The 20,694-nt window shown below is 40.1% G+C and overlaps 1 protein-coding gene across 12 annotated transcripts in view; it reads left to right on the forward strand.

Moving 5' to 3' along the window:
• The window catches only part of PDE4DIP (phosphodiesterase 4D interacting protein), a 223,925-nt gene that overhangs the window by 65,848 nt on the left and 137,383 nt on the right, over positions 1 to 20,694 (forward strand). For all 12 annotated transcript variants that reach the window (XM_079925156.1, XM_079925154.1, XM_079925151.1 and 9 more), the window contains one exon: positions 13,379 to 13,489. In XM_079925156.1, the coding sequence (XP_079781282.1) occupies positions 13,379 to 13,489 (111 nt within the window). The remainder of the gene's footprint in view (positions 1 to 13,378; positions 13,490 to 20,694) is intronic.

Here is a 20,694-nt window from a genome sequence, read left to right on the forward strand (position 1 = left end):
GGCATGTGGGATCTTCCCGCACCGGGGCACCAACCCGTGTCCCCTGTATCGGCAGGGAGACTCCCAACCACTGCGCCACCAGGGAAGCCCAGCACATTTATTTTTAATGGTGAGGTTAAAGGGAGATAACTGTCTACCTAAACTGGGATCATAAAATTATAAATGTAAAGTAAGAGAAAGAAGCAGAGACCTTTTGAAATATTGGACAGGAGTTATTAAGAAGATCATAATAATAGCTAATAATAATATGTATTGAGTGTTTATTAAACACTAGGCACTTTTTCGACATTTAACACATTTTATTTCAGCTCTTTTTCAGTTCATTTTCCTAACTTATGAGATAGATATTAGATATTCTATTACATCCATTATATGAGTGAAGAGACCAAGACTCAAAGAACTTGATGAAAGCTATTACAGGTATAAAGTGGCAGAGCCAAGATAATTCCAAGAGTCAAGTTTCTTGGGGAAATGAGAGGACCATTCAGAGGAGAGGTTACATTAGTGCAATGTGTGCAATTTGGTTCTATGCAGAGAATCAAAATGGCAGATGCTATATATAGAAAAGCCATGGAAAGGGTAGGGGTCTGTGGCTTTACGGTCTAGAGGAGGCCTCCACTGCCCTCCCCTGTTTACACATTTTCTAATAATGCTGTCTTTAACATGAAAATGCCAACAAGACCAGCTGCAGTGTTTGCTTAATTACAGTCTGAAGCTAGCTTTTCTGGGCAGTCTGAATCCAACCACAGTGAGTCAGCCTGTTGAGGCCCCACCCATCCTGGCAAATTTTCCCACTTGGGTCTTGAAGCCTGGGTGGGGGGTGGGTGCGGGAAGTGAGTCCTAAAAGGGACTTTTCTACCCTTATGGAGATCTGAGTTATCACGGCCTGGGTTTCCTGTTCTAGTTTAGGTGAGTCTGGGTCATGTGACTTCTGCCTTTAGGTCCAGCCATTTCAAGTGCTTCTTGAGTTTCTCTTTAATTACAGCCTTGGCAAATGAAAGCTACTGGTGAAGTACATTTTCTTTCTTTCTTTTTTTTTGAAAATGGCATTTATGTTCCTCAAACCACAGTGCCCCAAGCATACTGGTTTTGGTTTCACTAGTGTCTTGAGACTTTCAAAAAGTTATTAGATGAGAAGGGAAGCGGGGATAAATCTGAAACTTTCTGCAATCATAAGCACAGGATTTTTTCTTTCTTGTTAAACATGACTTTTCAGAGGGATTCCACACAGTCATTCCACAGAACTTCGGCAACGTTTTCATTCCTAAGCAACACTGCCAAAAATAGGCATCAGATCAATCACCTTTTTCTTAAGAACTATGAATAAAAGCAATGATTCTGAGTGCTGTAGAGGATGCAGAGATGTATATGAGTTACCATTCTCGGAGAGCACACACTCTGATTAGGACATAAGAAATTTAAATTACACGAAATTTAATTTAAATAACATCTAAGGCACCAGTGGAAGAGATCACAAGATTAGAGTAATTGCCAATCAAATGTTTATCTTTAAAAACCAGTCGTTAGGGGCTTCCCTGGTGGCGCAGTGGTTGAGAGTCCACCTGCCGATGCGGGGGACACGGGTTCGTGCCCCGGTCCGGGAAGATCCCACAACCCACATGCCACAGAGCGTCTGTGCCCGTGAGCCATGGCCGCTGAGCCTGCGTGTCCGGAGCGGGAGAGGCTACAACAGTGAGAGGCCCACATACCTCGAAAAAAAAAAAAAACCTAGATGTTAGGACAAAACATTTTTTCTAATTTGTATTCATACATATCGGTAAACTTTACAAAGTTATAAATATTGGTTCACATTTGGTTACACAATTAACAAAGTGACTTTATCAAAAAGAATGAAATTACAAAAATTGAACAACCCTGAAAGTTCTGGAAGGTATGGTTACCAACACAGAAAAGAGCAATCACTTCCACAGAGAAAATGGCATTGAATGAGAATAATCCTTCTTATATTTTGTTATCTCCTCTCTGTGTCCTCATTAGAACTTGTTGCCTTCTCCTCTTCACTGTATGAAGAGAAGCTCTGTCTTTCTTCCTATGGACTTGAGGAATTTCCATTCCAATGATAAAATTTTAAAATAACAAAAATAATGTTATCAATTAATATTTATTGAGTACTACAGTGTGCAGACCTCTGTGAATGCACCTGACTTGCATTATCTTATTCAGTTCTGAAAACAGTCTTTTGAGGTTGGTACAACCATTATTTTCATTTGTACAGGGAGGGACACTGAAGCTAGGAAAAGACTAGTGATTGCTAGAAAGTGCTAGAGCTGGGATTTTAACAGAAATGTACCGATTCCAGAACCTGAACGCTTAGCCACAATTTCATTATGCCTCTCTATGTACAGCTGCTCCCTTATTCATTTGTTTGTTCATCTACACAGTATATGGGTACAATCTATGTGCCAGGCCTGTTCTAGTTTTTACATGCACAGTGATCAAGTATGAAAAGGTGTGTGTTGAAGGATGAATGTTTCAGTGTTTTTATACTAATAAAATATTAGAAACAATCTATTATTCATCAAGGCAAGGATTGATTATTTCAGCCATGGTACACATACAACAGAGCATCACAGAGCAATGTACTGACTTGGAAGGATGTGTGTAATAATAATAACAAATTTAAGATTAAACAACAGAACAACAACAACAGTTTGAATATTACATAAAATAAGATCTCTTTAAAAAAATTTTATTTTTACACGATTTTTAAAGGTTACTTTCCATTTCCATTGTTAAAAATATTGACTATTTGTTATACAGCACATCCTTGAGCCTATCTTACACCCAACAGTTTGTACCTTCACTCCCCCACCCCTATACTGCCCCTCCCTCCCCACTGGTAACCACTAGTTTGTTCTCTGTGTCTGTGAGTCTGCTTCTTTTATGTTATATTCACTAGTTTGTTGTATTTTTTAGATTCCACATATAAGTGATATCACAGTATTTATAAGATCTCATTTTTGAGGGAGAAAAACTAGAAATGTCTGGAAGGATATACACCAAAATATTTGAAGTGATTAGGTCTGGGTGATAGGATTAGCCATGATTTTTACCTTCTTTATAACTTTTTGTATTATCTGAATTTTTAATAATGTGCATTCCTTTTATTTATCTAATCATTCAACAAATATTTCTAAAGTGCTTACTGTATACAACATAATGTCTTAAGCACTGCACATACAATAATGGATAGGCAAACATGGTTCCTGCCCTCAGGGAGTTTACAGATTAGCCAATTACAACAGAATGTAATCATTACAATGCTGTGGAGGCACTCAGGAGGGACCCTTACCCAGACTTTAGGGTCAGATGGGCTTCCTTTAGTAGGTAATATCTAATTCAAATCCGTACAGGCTAGTTGGAGATAGTGAAGTCAGAGCTGAATGGAAATTGAAGAGGAATGACTTTCCAGGCTGACACTGCTACCCGTGAAAAGTCCTGGAGGCAGCAGAGCAAGTTCAGCAACAGGAGGCTTTTTGTCATGGCTGGAGCACTAGAGTATAGAATGGGGTTCAAGCTGGTTTTATCTCCTCCTACCACCTGCTACTCTCGGTCAAAGCCTTATTGTTACTGCCATGGTTATTCATGGTATCACTGCGAACTCAGCTCTCATGCCTGGACAAAGTCCTAATTGTGCCTTTGAAATCACCTTCTTTCCTAGAGAAGGGTGGAGAAAGAATTAATGAAAATCTAGAAAAATAGGTGAGGCCATAAATTGACACGTTCCATCTGAATACTAAAAGCTCAGCAAATAATCTTCCTGGGTCGAACCAGTTGTGAACAAACAACACCAAGTCCTGCTCTTGTTGGTCGGGCCAAACCGTAGGAGAATCTAGTTTGGAGCCTAGGAATCCTCGGGAGCTCCCAGCATCAGTGCAGCTCAACTGTCGTTTTGCCATGGAACTCATTTAACTGTCTCTGACAGTGCTATTTCTGGCTGGGCCATTTATTTTTGGTGACCAGGGAAGTTGTTATTTGTTTTGTTTTGTTTTTATATAGTTCGTAGCGCTCCAATATGACGATGACAACACCCTGCTATTCCAGGATCATTGTGGGTAGCGTGGGTGTGTATCTATGGTGGGGGAAGACAGCAGGAACATCACTGGAACCCCTGCCATTTATCTACACAATGATGCTGCCTAAGACAGGGTTTATTTATTGACCTGATATAATAGCTCTGTTGTTAGCTGTCTTGCCATCAGGCCACGTATTTCAAGAAAAGGCTGTGTAGAGGATGGGTATCAGTATGCTTCTGAGTTTAAGGGGAAAAAGTTGAATGGTATTGTTAATATTTTAGCATTTAAAAGACTGAAACTTCAGGGATTATGTTGAAATTTCAAAAACAGAGTTTCAGAAGAAAGATTTGTTTATTGTGCAACCCCAAAGAGAAAAAGCCAGATGTTTGTAGAGTTCTCAGTCTGCTTTGTGAGGCAGGCATCAACAGCTGGCTTCTGGAACACTGGACAGAAACCCTGTGTGGAAGTGAAAGGGTTGATGAGTGGAAGACCAAGTTGATTGACTTCGATTGACATTTTCCTTTTTAGAATGTTCTGCAGAAGTTATGCATATTCTTCAGGGCAGCCAAATGAGTCTGTTTTTCCTGTCAAAATATAGGGTGGATCATGTTTTCTTTCTGTTTTATTTAAGGATTGTAACAAAACTTTAACTTTTGATAGAACATAGTAATCCATGAGTATTTAATATTGAGGGCCACTTAAAGTGTACTTTCTCTAGCCTTTATGTTAGGGCCCCATAATCTAAGTAGGATTAATATACATTTAGAAATGGTCAGTTCTAAACCATTTGCTTTTAACTGAATTGAACTGAATTGAACTTGAATCTTTATCATAGAAAAATCCTTTGTAAAAGGCAAAGGACTGGATATGTTACTTCTCACAGCTTTAGTTTCTTTCTTCTTTTTTAAATAACAGCTTTTTTGAAATGTAATTTATATACCATAAAATTCACCCTTTTAAAGTGTACAATTCCATGTTTTTTGTATATTTAATGAGTTGTGCAACAATTACCACTATCTAGTTCCAGGACATTTTCATCACCCCCCAAAAACCCATCATACCCATTAGTAGTCATTTCCTGTTCCCTCTTCTCCCACGCCCTGGAAACCACTCATCTAATTTCCCTATGGATTTGTCTAGTCTGAAAATTTCATATAAATAGAATCATGTAATATGTGACTTTTTGTGCCTGGCTTATTTCACATTATATAATATTTTCAAGGTTCATTTGTGTTATAGCATGTGTCAGTACTTCATTCCTTTTTATGACAGAGTAGTATTCCATTATATGCATATGCTAAACTTTGTGTATTCAATCTTCTGTTTTTGGATGTTTGCGATGTTCTGCTTTTTGACTATGCAAATGATGCTTCTGTTTTGTGTGGACATATGTATCTCTTCTCTTGGGTGTATACCTAGGAGTGGAATTGCTAGGTCATATAGTAACCCTATGTTTAATCTTTTGAAGACTAGCTTTGGTTTAGTCACCTTGAAAATGGAGAAAACTATGTTTTATATAGGTTCAGGTGGTCAGATCCTCTGAGGTCACAAGCAATATTATTTATAATGAAGGATACTTTTTGAAAATATGCAGGGACCTAAGGTAGAATTGGAAGTACCTTATTAGTCACAGGGGAACCCTAGTTTCACAGGGGTCATCTAGTGTCATGAGTAAGGCCCTGATGAGTATGAAATATGGGTCAGACTGCTGGAAGCTGTAGTCTGTGCTCCTCCACTTTCTAGCTAAGCAAATCGGCTAACTTCCTGATGTCTTACTTTCCTGGAGTATAAAATGGGGATAATAATATCCAATCCACTTACTTCACAGTGTTGTAATGAAGATAAAATGAAATAATACATATATGGAAGTGCTTTGTATATTGTCAAATCCTATACAAGTGATTGTTGTTGTGAAGATAGTGTAATTATATCTAATTAATTTTGTAATACAAGTCAAAGTCATTCAAAACAGCCAGTAACTAAACTTTTGTATTTCTCCAACTTAGATTTTATCATAAAAACATAGGGACTCCCAGACACATACATGTATTACAAATAAAATATTTATGTGTGAAACAAACCATCCTCCTCCTTCTCCTTGCCCCATCCCTTCGTGTCTATCCCTGCCGTCTAATCCAAAACAAGTAGGGTTCCTGGGTGCTAAAGAGCAGGAAGTGCTCTCCAGCCATTGGTGTGACTTTCCCACAGGTCTGTTTTGAAAATGTAACTGTTAGCAAAGTCTGTTGAGAGTCATCCTTAGGTCCCTAGTCGTTGTTGCTGCTTTTGTCTTGGAATAACATGTCCTTTATGCTCACTTATCTCCTCTTCCTCTTCCTGTGCAAGGCAACCAGAGCACTCAGTCTGAACAGGTAGACTCCCACTACCTTTTAGGGCTCTACCATAAGAGAGCTGGTGGGGTGCTCTGAGATCTTTCAAAAAGTGACAGCTCTCTCATTGGTGCTGCCTTTGGTAATATTGTTTCTATGAGAAAATATGTTTCAAACATAGAATCTCAGGATGGCTAAAGACCTTAAAAGTTCTCCAGAACTAACCTAGTGGATGTGTGAAGATTCTTAACAATATCCCTGACAAGTGGTCCTTTAATTTCAGTTGATTCCTTTTTGTGGCAGGAAATTTACTCTCTCTCATAATGTAAGTGCTAAGTAAATATTTGATGTATGAATGTATGGATGCAGTGTGGCAATAAGTTCATTACATCCAGCTCTACTAGAGAATTTATTCTTATATTTAATTGAAAGCTGCCTTCCTGTAATTCCTAGTTTCATTCCATTTAAAATAGTTTTTTTAAAATAATAAACTATTTCACAGACAAGAACATACAAAGAACAATAAAACACTTGTCCATGTATCCAATATCTAAATTTTTTAAAGATTTTTTTATTTGAACCATTTTTTTAAAGTCCTTATTGAATTTGTTACAATATTGCTTCTGTTTTATGTTTTTTTTTGGGTTTTTGGCCACAAGGCATGTGGGATCTTTGCTCTCTGACCAGGAATTGAACCCACACCCCCTGCATTGGAAGGTGAAGTCTTAACCACTGGACGGCCAGGGAAGTCCCCCCAATATCTAAATTTTAACACATATTATTTTTGCTCTATTTGCCTCATATTGAAAACTAAAAGTTCACATTACAGATGCAATTGCAACACTCTTAATAGCCTACCCCAATCCGACCTCCTGACTCCTTTCCTACAGTTAATTACTATTAAGTATTTTTCCGAAAGTCACACAATTAGAAAATAGCAGAGCTGAGATTTGAACCCAGATCTCCTTGGTTCAAAAGCTATTGCCCTTTCCACAATTCTGTGCTATCCCACCTAGATAAATATGTATAATAGTGATAATATTTATTGCCAATTTGTAAGTGGGTAGTAAAATGTCAAGGGTTGCTTAAAACACTATTCTCCTGTTCCTCTGCTTACCATATTAAGTTATTTACGAATATTTTTATTTTCATGAAATGTAAAATTATGAATTATCACAGATATCAAATTGGTGAAGTTGAGTTGCAAAAGTTTGATTATATTTGAAAAGAATGTGTCAATTAAGATGATAATCATTTTTAGTGGAGTGGAACTGTATTTTTAGGAGAGGGATTGGTAAGAGATTAATATGTTTTCAAGCATTTCCATTGTAAGAACTATCTGGGGGGGTCTGAATATGATTAAGCAAATTGAGGCTGAGTTGTTTTTAAAGGCTGACTTGACAGTCGGTTATGTTAATGGGGCATGACATAAAACAGCTGGGTTGTAATCGCCTACTATTGTTGGCATTGATTGAGTTCTTATTAAAGTCTTGTTTCCAGTCTGGACTAATACATTAAGAAGCGGTGGGAAGAAGAAATTAAGCAAGGAGCAGGGGAGAACTGTTAATGTTTGGAAAAAATATTTTCAGAGAAGAGTAAAGATTTTCTATATACTACATTAAAAAGGAAGAACAAAGATAGAAGCACTGCCCCTTGCTCAAGAACCTGCAGTGTTTGTTTCCTAAGCAGTGCAGAGCTTATCCAAAGCTCTGAGAGGCCCTGATTTAGGAGGTCTAGTGAGCAGCCCAGGTTGTGTGTGGTTTTGTTTGATAAAGCTACAAAACACAAACAAATAAAACATAAGTAATAAGCAAATAAAGTAAGTAGTAGGTAGTTCCTCACCCTTTGTTCAAACTGAGAACCAGGATCTGCTAAAGGAACAAACTCAGGCTCCTCATCCTGACTTTCAAGATCTTTCTAAAATGGTTCTTCACTTCCTGTCCTCTCTGTTCACCCACTACAGGACAGCATGTGCCCTTTGTTTCAGTCCACTTGGTCCTCTGCACCTTTGCTTATGTTCTACCTGCCTAGATTGCCTTGCATTCTCCCTCCAGCCTATGCAAACTTGATTCATCCTTTAAGGAGAGCAAAAATGTCACTTCTCTCTGGAACCTTCTCTGGTAGCCTCTCTTTCCTAATTTCTATAGTTTTTATTATTTGTACAGTTCATAATGCCCTTTGATTGTTATTTATCATATATTATTCCCCATTTATTCAGAACTCTTGTACATAGTTCAGATTCTGCATTGTGCATTAAAATTAGTCTGTTAGAAGAATTAATTTCACTTATAAAATTACCTTTAGATATGCTCTTCCTCCTACAAGATCTGCATAATCTTGTATACAGATTGAATTCTATTAGGATTAAATCCAATGAAGTCAAAGTCAGCACGTTAGTTATTCATCCATACTTTTATTAAATATTTCTTGAGCACCTACTATGTGCCAGGCACCATTCTGGGTACAGGTGATATAGCAGTGAACAAAACAGGCCCATATCCTGGCTTTCTCATGGAGTTCACATGCTAGTAGGGAGAGACAGACAAGAAACAAAATAAATAAGTAAATATAATATTTTAGAAGGTGATAGTGCTATGGGATTAAAAAAAAACAATGAAGGGAGACATGGAGGGCTGGGGTGAGGCATAGGGTGAGTAACAGTTTTAAATAGGGTGGTCACCTCATAGAGGAAGTGACATTTGATCAAAGACTTGAAGAGGGTGAGGAGGAGAATGCAGATAACTAAAGAAAGAGCATAGTATTCAAAAGGATCAATAAGCTGAAAGGCCTTGAGGAGGGAGGGTGCTTGGTGTTTCTGAGAAACAGCAAAGAGAAACAGTGTGGCCGGGGCAGAGTACATAGGGGAAGAGTAGTAGGAAAAACGTAGAAGAGAGGGTAGGGGAGAGGCTCCAGATTATGCAGGGCCTTGGGACTTATGGGCTAACAAAACGACTGACTTAGCCTTTCACTCTCAATTAGATGGGAAGCCATTGGGGGTTTCCAGCAGAGGAGCAATCTGACATTTTGTAACCCTCATAGTGATATGGCTGCCACGCTAAGAATCGACTATAGGGGAGCAAGGGTGGGAGTGGGGAGACCAGTTAAGGGGCTATTCAAATAACTCAGAGGAGAGATCACAGTATCTTGGGCCAGAGTGGCAAAGGTACGAGTGGCAGTGGTGGTAGCTAGCTTCTCTATATGTGTTGAAAATAGAAATCTTGATAGACAGATTTACAGACAGATGAGACGATGTGCATGAGAAAGAAGGGTCAAGAATAATTCAAAAGTTTTGGCCCAAACAACTGCAAATATTGGTGGTTACAAACTGAAATGGGGTCCAAAGAGGAAGGAACATATGTCCTGGGAAAAATTAGGAATCCAGTTTTATGTATCACAAGTATGAGCTGTCCATATTCAAGTAGAGATTTCTACTAGGAAGTTAGGTGTAGATTGGAGTTCAGGAGAAAAGTCAAGATGGGCATATAAACTTAGAAATTTAAGTGAACAAAACATTATTTTTCTAGTCACCATTCTAGCAGATGTAGTTTCTTTGGAATCATTAAAACAAACTTTTCTATATCATTGGAAAGTTATGAGAATAATATTGGGTTGGCCAAAAAGTTTGTTTGGGTTTTTTCGTAAGATCCTAGCCGAACGAACTTTTTGGCCAACCTAACATAAGCAACCTAGCCCATATTTAACAGATCAAATCAGCAAAAAATGAAATATATATGCAATCATTATCTATTCATTAATTTAACACATATTTAGGGAGTGCGTCCTAAATATTCTGCAACGAGAATACAAAGACACAAAATATGCCTTGCCAGCCCTCAAAACACTCTAGTCTGACTGAGGTGATTGTATACCGCACAGCGGGAAGAATTAACTGGGGAGGTCTTCTTGGCAATTGTGGGAACTGAAGGAATATAGAGAGACAGATAAGTCATCGACCCTTGGGCAGCTTACAGACTAGTCGGAGAGGTAGACACATGAAAAAGTGAAAAGCTCTAAAATGTGTAAATAACCCTGCAGGACAACAGAAAAGCATTACCACGAGGCAGCGTACGAGCACTTGCCAAACGTTAGGAGTTGCCTTAGGAGCTCAAGAGGAAAGAGTTTTTCCAGTCTGGCGTAGCAGGGAAAGCTTTGTTTGGGTGGAATTCAAACTTGAGAAAGTGGCTTGAAAAAAGAGGCAGGGTGTCTTGAGAGGGTGTGATTTTTTTTTTTCTTTTATACTAAGAGAGATGAGATGCCTGTGAAGGATTTTTAAGTAAGGGAGATGACAGGATAAGATTTGAGTTTTGAAAATAATGCTTTGAAAATAATCGGTTTTCTTAGCTTTAATAAGGAGAAGAACTAGCTGGATGAATTCTGGCAGACATGACAGACACTGTTGCAAAAGTGTTTGCCATGAGGTTTGTCGTGAGAATGGCACATGCAAGTTGAACTATTTAGCCAACAGCTGGATATGTAGGGCTAGATCTTGGGTGAGACAACTCAGTTGGAGGTTTGGGGACTGTTTGGGAGGCAAAAGTCAAAGCCCTAAAAGTGGATAAAATCTCTAAGGGAGAAAGTGTGAAGAGAAAAAAATCAGAAGGCTAATGGCTAATCATCATTTAAGTAGTAGCTTTAAAGAGCCAGGAAAAAAGAAAAAAAAAAACAACACAGAGAAGAGGCTAGAGAGATAGGAAAAGAACAAGGGATCACAGGGCATAAGAGAAAATAGGCTTAATGTGAAGAAAGAAATATATAGGTTGGATAAGAGCACCTGCATTCATAGGCAATTTTACTTTCCATAAAGCTTCTATTAAATTATCTTACATGATGAAAGAATCCAAGTAGACATCAAAAGCATGATTAAACACCAATCTAGAATCTGGCACCTGGTTCCCCCTGTGCAAAATGGAGGTAATAATAATCAGGTTATTCCTCTAGGAGCTTAGACCAGGAACGGGCCTTAAAATCACCGTTTCCAACCACTTCATTTTATAAATGAGGACAGTTAGGCCCCTGGAGACGTGTACTCCCAAGGTCATACGTCTATTTAGTAACAAAGCTGGGACCAGAAAAGGATCGTCTTGAGTCTTACCTCAGACTTTTCTCTTCCTCACTGTCTCTAATTAAGCCTAGGTGAAATTCATTTATTCTAAGAGCACAGATTTAATGAAATTAGCTAAATGCATTTTAAATGTGTGCTTTTTTTAAAAAAATGAAGAATATATTGTCTTAAGTTACCAGTGGTCTCGGTAAGAAATGTGTTGCCTACTTATAATCCAGCTCTATTTGAGAGAATGCTCAGTTCTAATTATGCCCTCCTGAGGCCACTTTATTCACTCAAATTTTTTCTGTCTTTCAAAGCAAAGTGCAAGTGCAACTCCTAGTCAAAGCTTTCTTTCTCTCACCATCCTAATGAGAATGAATCACTCTTTCTTCTGGGTTCCCACAGATTCAGTATTTTTCAAACTTTAGGACAAAACATATTAGTGGGTCATGGAATCAATTCAGTGGGTCACTCCCAAAAAGAGAAACGGAATAGGAAATATCAGAGTGCATCCTACATAGTGATGGTTAACATTACTTTGGGGAACTTTTACTTCAGTTGTGTGTGTGTGTGCATGCACTGGATTGCAGTGTGAAATGTACAATGTTTGAATAACACAGGCCTGGAGGATTATAGTGTAAAACGTACGCACCTACATCTCTACGGCCACCTATCTCTTGGAGGGCTGGGACTGTCTTCATCTTTGTATTCCTCATGCCCAACATACTACCTGCAGTGTACAAAAAAGGGAGGTTGATTGGAATTATTATGAAGAGTGAAGAAAGAATTAGAAGAATGAAGAGCAGGTAGGTTGGGGAGGAAGCTTCTACGTGAATTAAGTATAAAGTTCTTGTTTCCTTTACTTTGGATGTTAATGTTAATTTGTTTTCAAGCTAGTATTACTGCAACCAAGAACCTGTGTGTGGTATCTGTGCTGTGGCGTTGTCTCCCAGTCACCTTCAATGTCCCGTGTGGTGTGGTATAAATAATACTTCCTGCCAGCGTTGCAGCTGTCATTCAAGGATCTTAGATTGCTTTAGGAGCAGGATCTGGTAATGAGTGCCTAGCTCCACTTGGCAGGTGCCGGAGTTAAGAACTAGTGACTGGGTAAAGTCTCTGGGCTCCAGCCTGACACCTCCCTCCATCGCCTCCCACCCTCTTTTCGCCCTCATCCCTTAGAGGGAGGAACCTTTGACCCTGCCTCTTGGAGCTTGTGTAACTGGTAAACAGATTTTTGCAAAGATTCCACTGAACTAGAAGATTGGCCCTTTCTTGGGAGGTGGCTCAGGTGTGTATGGGGGGAGGGGCACGGTAATAAAGGCTATTTCTTTAACTGCCTCAGGGCTGGAAAGGCCCAGGGAATAAAACTGGGAAGGAACTGTTGAGAGGTGAGCTTCTGGATCATTCAAGGAAATTAGAAACCCCTCTGATGAGTCGTTCTTTAAGATTTGCACCTGACAGAAGGGGGATATTTGATACGTGGTCACCATTTTGTGGGCCATTCTGTGTCCTTGCAACCCAACCATCACCTTGAATTACTCCCATTCCCCATTTCCTGGAAGCTTCTGAGGGTCAGCCCCCTCTCTTTTCTGAGAAACTGTTAACTGCCTACAGTTGGGCCTGAGAGGCTGAGGGAGGGTGAGAGCCGAGTCCTAGCTTGGAGTCGGGTTACACCACTTGTGTCTGAGTTCACGCAGCATGTTCCTCTGTCAGGGATTCCGCAAATATCTCCCGAGGTAAAAAAGGAAAGCGCGCTGCGCTCCGGCACCCAGAGCAGCGAGCCCAGGCCCAAGTGCGGGAGAGAGCGCCAGCCATCAGGGGCATGTCGCCGTAGCCTCGCAGCGTCGCCGCCGGCTCGCTTCATGCCGCGGTGCAGCTGCACCACGTTCCTGGGCTGAGGGGGCGATTGGGCATGTGCTCCTCCCCATGGGTTGCCCACCATGTCTAATGGATATCGCACTCTGTCCCAGCACCTCAATGACCTGAAGAAGGAGAACTTCAGCCTCAAGCTGCGCATCTACTTCCTGGAGGAGCGCATGCAGCAGAAGTATGAGGCCAGCAGGGAGGACATCTACAAGAGGGTGAGTGCGGGGGCCTGCGGCTCGTGGGGGGCAGGGGCTGGTGGTGGACACATCCAGATTCCGAGCTCTTCCTAGCTGGTGCTGTGCGAATCAGTGGGGTAGGCGGTCTCCCGGCCTGGCCTGGCCTGGTCACCTTAACGCCAGTGTGACCTTGGACAAGCCCATTTCACCTCATCGGTGCCTGTTTCCTACTTTCCTACTCTGTAAAGAGAGCGAGCTGGATTAAATCAGAGGCTCTCGACCTGTGGTTTGGAACTGTGTAGAACGATCACCTTGGGGGCTGGTTTAAAGTGTCGATTACTGCCTTACCCCCAGGGATTCTGATTTAGGAAGGGAGGGGGAGCTTAGAAATCTGCATTTTTAAACAAGCCCCGGAGGTGACTGAAGCTGGTAGTTTTCAAGTCACACGCTCTGCTTAGAGAAGGGACCCTTCTAGCTCTGGCACATGGGGGCAGGGAATGATGCCATGGGGAACGGGGCAGGGGCTGAGGACGTTTCTGTTCCTTGAGAAATTCGTGTTTGTCTTTGAAGATGATTATGCAGATGAGCTTTTAGGACGGGGTCTTAGGCATTTTCATCTTTAGGAATAGTTCACCTTAGAATGAAGAAAGGGTATTGATGGAATGAACAGCCGTTGGCCTTGGGTGGGGTGGGAGCGGGAATGGCGGCTTCCCTGAAAGGGAGGGCTGTCTTGATTGATGGGGGAGTGGGGCTGGGAAGGAAGACAGAGGGGATTGGCTGAGTTGAGGGTGAGATGAGACGGCACCTTGGTAAGAGGACATTAGGCTATGGTTTACAAGGATTAAGCTTCCTAACCGGTTGCCACAATGTTGGTTTCCTTAGCTTTCTTAGTGTCTGGGCTAGCAGGACCTGAAGCGGCCTGAGCGACCTGGAGCTGGTGGCCTCTGACTTTATCAGTTTCTAAATCTCCAGCTGTTTGCACCAGAGGACTCTACCAATATTATCATTATCTATGTGTGCCCTGTCCTGTCGAGAAGGAGTTTGGGAAGCATTACAGGCTGCTAGATAATACTCTAGATCAGAGGAATAACTGGTGTTTCAGACCCAAACCACTGTTTGGTGAATTCAACTAAGATGAACAGCTAAATCTGAGGGATTTAGCCCTATTTTCTGACTTTTCTGGATTTCCATGTTTTAATCTGAATTTTCCTGAAATTGATCCAGACTCATCTTTTGTCTTTTATGTGACTATATAGTGAATGTGCTTCAATGGAGCTGCCAGGGGTCGAGAGGGATATTGCCAAGTGAGGGTTGGTAACTCAGAGAGAGGGAGAAGGGGAGCGTGAGTGCAGTATTTGCCTCGGAGTAGGAATAGTGAATGAATTTGTTCACTGTGCAGAGGGAGGGACATTTTCCCATTAACTGTCTCCAAAGCAAGACAGAAGAAAGGGGCAATTTCGTAGATAATTTGAGGGAAAGGATTTTTTTAGCTTGAATCAAATGACCGCTTGAGTCAGTTGGTCTCACCCTCTGCTCTGCACTGGCTAAGGGGACACTCTGGGTGGGTGTGAGAGGGCACCGTCGCTGTCCTGGAGAAGTGTGACTGAGAGGATTATAGGAGCTGCACCGAGGTATGGTGGGGGTAAGTGGGCCACAGGACATTGTCACATGCAGAGGTGACAACCCTTTGTTAGACTCCTGTATTGCCACTAGTCCCACTCAGGAAGTAGAAATGGCCCTGTCTCTTCCTGGTCTAAGAGCAGAGTAGTCAGGCAGCTACAGGCATCCTATAATATGGGGAATCTCAAACTATTGTGTCCCCTCCTTTCCCTTCTCACCATACCTTTGTTCCATTCGCCTGTCACATTACTCATCCTGTTTGGCTGTGATTATTTGGGAAGCACCAACAGCCTAGGTTAAAATGCCCTTATTTGGGAAGCAGAATACATAAAGCCGTTATCAGTCATGAACATCGTAGTTGAAGTTAGTTTATCACACTATGTAGTGATGAGGAATTGATAGAAATCAGGACAGTTGCATTTTGATGGAAGGACAAGGGATTAGAAAACCACAGATCAAGAGCCTTGGACAATCAGAGACCTGGGCGAGTTACTTAGCATCTCTGAGCCTGTTCCAGTCCCTGTAGAACTGGCATTAAGAATAACGCACAGGGGCTTCCCTGGTGGCACAGTAGTTGAGCATCCGCCTGCCGATGCAGGGGACGCGGGTTCGTGCCCCGGTCCGGGAAGATCCCACGTGCCGCGGAGCGGCTGGGCCCGTGAGCCATGGCCGCTGAGCCTGCGCGTCCGGAGCCTGTGCTCCGCAACGGGAGAGGCCACAAGAGTGAGAGGCCCGCATACCGCAAAAAAAAAAAAAAAAAAAAAAAAAAAAAAGAATTATGCACAGCACCATAGGCCCTGAAAATTATTTGTTGAGAGTATGAATAAATAGCAGCCATAAAGATTAAATAAGAAGACATAATCAAAGCACTTTGTAAACTTCATAGCATCCTACAGGTATGAGAGGGTAGTAGTTGTATGCCTACTAGTAGTAATAGTTATTATGATATTTAAAAATGGTAAAGCAATTTGGTTCCTTTAATCTCACCCTCAGACGTTCCCATGAATGGGTTTTACGTTCATCCATGTTAGTCCCTTTGTGACTCGGCAAGGTTAGGACAATTAATTAGCAGCCATGTTGGCAGAGACAGGGAGAGTGATGTGCAGTGCATCACATGGTAAGTCAGGTAGTTCAGATAAGAATTTAGAGCCCTGTTCTGTGACTAAACTTAGCTTGATTTTTTTTTAGTGTTGGAAGGACTCTTTAAATATAGTAAAAGCATTAAATCATGCCCAACTAAGTGAGAATCTGCAATAATTTGGGTGCTGTATGCATGGATTCTCTTAAAGAAAACCAGTATTTGTGAAACATATGTAATAAAATTCTATTATGAATAGTAACTATTTTATCATTTCACATATTTTTACTACTGCAGACTTTTGTTGAGATATTTGTACTGAAGAGTAAAAAGTTACTGTCTTAGTGAGAGGCAGTCAAGCATTTCACCATAGTGACTACAGGGAAGGGAAATATGAGAAACTGCAGGAGAAAAGGACTGGAGAGTGGGTTCTGTCTTTTTCTTTCCAAGTGGCAAGTCCTCCTTTATGTAGTTGATTGAGGGAGAGACTAAAGTAGATATACATAATTCTTCATTGTAAAGGAAGCTACAAGGCTGTTTAATTGTAAGAGAAGTTGTAAGAGTTAGAGAGTTACATAAAAGCCTAAAAGTATCAACTTCAGAGCGAGTAAATAAAAAAGGAGTTAAGGGTTTCTCTCTTTCAAGATACTCAGAGAATTCAGAAATAAAATAATATTAAATTATACATAAGAGTTGTTTCTGCGAGACTGGCTATTTTTGGTTGAATGTTTAAGTTAAACTACCCTTTAAGCTTCAGCTTCTGTAAATATTTAAACACACAGGAGGAGGCTGCTTACCCTCAGCACAGAACAACTAGGGTATATACCTACATGATTAGGTACCACTGCCCCCTCTTGATAGCAAATATTAATTGTAGGTTCAGTTTTGGGGGAAGACAATATATAAAGCAAGGAAGGGAGAAACTGTTGCAGTACACAGAGCTCCTGATTCTGGAGCAAAGTAAAGTGAGAAAACACTGTGAGTGGTTTACAGCTGAGCATGGCCCACTCCCAGGAAGACTGGCTTGTTAGCATTTCTGAACAGCAGCTGCTCTGGTAAATAATTTCTGGGCGGCAACTTGGCTGACTTCCTCGTTGTTGTTGATTATCTAATCCTGCATCTTCTCATGATAGCTGAACGTGCCCCCACTAGAAATATGCCCAACCCTGGAATTTGTGAAATCCACTGCTGTGTGATAAACACCCAATCCCCAAACAGCATACAAAACCACCATCCACTGTGTTTTGCCACACGATGACTACTTACTTGCTAAGCTTGTGTGAATTTATTATTATATAAGGTTGCTTTGAAAAAGATTTAAGGTTGCATTCTAAGAATGGAATTTAAAATCTGACAGGGTCAGATCCAATAACAAAAGCGACAGGAGAAACTGAATGTTGTCCTCCTGGACCAGGTAGAGTCAATGTTTAAATATGACACAATTGGTGTTGGACGGTTAAAGTCGATTTGGCCTTTAGACAGGAGTTGAAAGAGTTGTGTTCCATTGTTTTGTGGTCTTTAAACTGCCTGACTTCTCTGAGCTGTGGTTTCTCATCTTTGAGTCTAGATATTTTTCCTGAGCAAACTTTGAAGTTTATATGTAGCTTATTTCTGCAGCTAGGTTTGTTTGGTTTTTGGTTTTATTCACACCTAGGTTTTTAAAATCATGATAAACAGCCCACTGACTTTACTTGCCTACCAAATTTTTATCATTTCTACTGTTCTGCTATCACTGGGCATAGTAGTTAAGAGTTAGGAATAAGACAGGCTTGAGATGGAATCTTGGTTCTACTACTTGCTACCTGGGTTAACTTGGGCAAATACTATAATTTCCCTGAGCTGAAGTAGGTCTTGTAATAATTTCTATCTTACAGGGTCTGGAGCAAAATCAAGTGAGCCAATCCATTGAAACCAGCACAATGCCTCTCACATGGTAGTAAGCCCTCAAACAATATTTGCCCCTGTTGTGACAAACTGGGAGATGGCAGAATTATCCAGATAAGTCCAGTTACTGGACACATCCAATTTGGGCCACTTTTGAATTCCAGATCAGTTTCTTCTTCTTCAGTAGTGGATTTGGGACAATTTGCCCTATTTGTCTCAATTCTCCATTTTAGTTTGCCCATGTGTAAATAACATAATATAATCGAAGTGTCCCTATTTCAGCACAATTACTGTCACCCTCACATACAAATGTTTCTTCAAAAAAAAAATAAACAAGAAAGGCTAGATTTGTTACATTTTTTAATAAAATATTTTATTTAGTAATAATACAAAGTCCTTTGCTTTCACAAAAATTATTATGACTATGCTTGGTTATGATTCAAAATTTTTTATCATCTTGGTTTAATACTTTGTAGCTTGGCCTGGTTCTATATTATTTAATTTTTAAGAACTAGCTTTCTTTTTAATGGAGATATAATTAACATATTGTACTAATTTCAGGTGTACAACATAATGACTCTATATGTATATGTCACAAGATGATCACCACAGTAAGTCTAGTTCACATCCATCACCACACATGGTTACAATTTTTTTTCCTTGTATGAGAACTTTCAAGATCTGCTCTCTTCATTGAATTTCTTTTTGTCTCAATGACTGATTTTCTTTAGTCCTAATCTGATTTCTTTAGGCTCTGGGAAATACGATGAGTAAGAGTATACGTGCAGACTTACAGTGCTAAGTACCCAAAAGTTCAGTGACGCCCCAAGGAACTCCATCAGGCCATATAATTTAGGAACCTTGACTTGAACCAATGGAGGCAATTACAGAAAAACAAGTATCTTTGAGGGATATCAAAATGTAGGGACACAAGTTTTGAACTCAGTCAGAAAACTTGAATTCTGTGTTCCTTTTTTTAAAAATATTTTGGCTGTGCCACATGGCTTGCGGGATCTTAGTTCTCCGACCAGGGATTGAACCTGGGCCACCGCGGTGAAAGCGTCAAGTCTTAACCACTGGACTGCCAGGGAATTCCCAGAAAACTTGAATTCTGAATTTACCTTTCCCTACTATATACCCTTGGCCTGGTCCTTAACTTCTTTGAACCTTAGTTTCCCGAAATGGAGGCATGAATTCCCACCCTGCCCTCCTCCCTATATGTAAACATGTTTAATGTGTTAGATGTTAAATAAATGTAAAGGATTATGACCATCCTGCATACCTGGAGACACATACTAGAGAGTGTGCACCTTCTCAGATTACTGTCTAAAGTAACTTGCAGCTGCTGTTGCAGAATAAGTGGTTTTCTTATATTTAACAGAGTTGACTGTTTTCTTTTTATAGTTGGATACCTTGTTTAGTCAGCTGCTAAGTTTTTTTCCCCTATGTTTTACTTATGTGAACTTTAAGAAATGTGTACAGTAAGGAAGGGGGAAATGTAAATAAAGAGAAAGGAATAAGGGTGAATTTGGCCAAACTATTTTTAAACATTTCTGTGGAACTCACAGAGTCTCTTGTGTCCATGTCTGTACATAGTGTGTGTGCTGACGCCTCATTCTCTGCTTTCTGAGGTTCTTGAGGCTTGCTTGTGCATTTCCTCTTCTTTGGGGGAGTAGAAGTAGGAAGAAAGTAGGGGGACTTCATTCATTAAATAGTTGTAACCAATAGTTGTGTTTTTGGTTAAAAAATTTTTTTTAAACTTCACACCCATTTGGATGGCTATGATAAAAACAAAACAAAAACAGAAAATAACATACGTTGGCCAGGATGTGGAGAAAGTGGGAACCCTGTGTATAGCTGGTTGAGAATGTAAAATGGTGTTGCCACTGTGGAAAACAGTATGACAATTCTTCAAAAAATTGAACATAGAATTATTATATGATCCAGCAATTCAAATTCTAGGTATATACCCCAAATAAGTGAAAGCAGGAACTCGAACAGATATTTGTACACCCACATTCACAGCAGTATTATTCACTTAGCCAAAAGGTAGAAGCAAACTAAGTGTCCACTGACAGATAAATGGATAAACAAAATGTGGTGTATACATACAATGGAATATTATTAAGCCTTAAAAAGGAAGGAAATTCTGACACATGTTACAGCATGGATGAACTTTAAGGATGTTATACTAAGTGAAATAAACCAGTCACAAAAGGACAAATATTATATGATTCCACTTACAGGAAGTACCTAGAGCAATCAAATTCATAAAGACAGAGAGTAGAATGGTGGTTGCCAGGGGCTGTGGGGAGGTAGGGAATGGGGAGTTATTGTTTAATGGATATAGACTCAATTGGGGAAAAAGTTCTGCAGGTGGATGGTTGCACAATGTTAATGTACTTAATGCCGCTGACCTGTATACTTAAAAATGGTTAAAATGGTAAACTTTATATTATGTATATTTTACCACTAAAATTTTTTTAAAGCAACTTTCCCATAACTGTCATAGTTACTTTAAAATTTTGTGAAATCCTTAACAAATACAACTTTTCGCTTTGTTTTGTTTTTGCCTAACACAACTCTTCTCATTTTTAAGAGCTCTTAATTAGATGTCATAATACTTACCTGTTCGGAAGAGGAAATTTTTTTCCTTTGAATA

This window comes from Stenella coeruleoalba (genome assembly GCF_951394435.1).
Source record: "Stenella coeruleoalba genome assembly, chromosome: 1".
NCBI classification, from domain to species: Eukaryota; Metazoa; Chordata; class Mammalia; order Artiodactyla; family Delphinidae; genus Stenella; species Stenella coeruleoalba.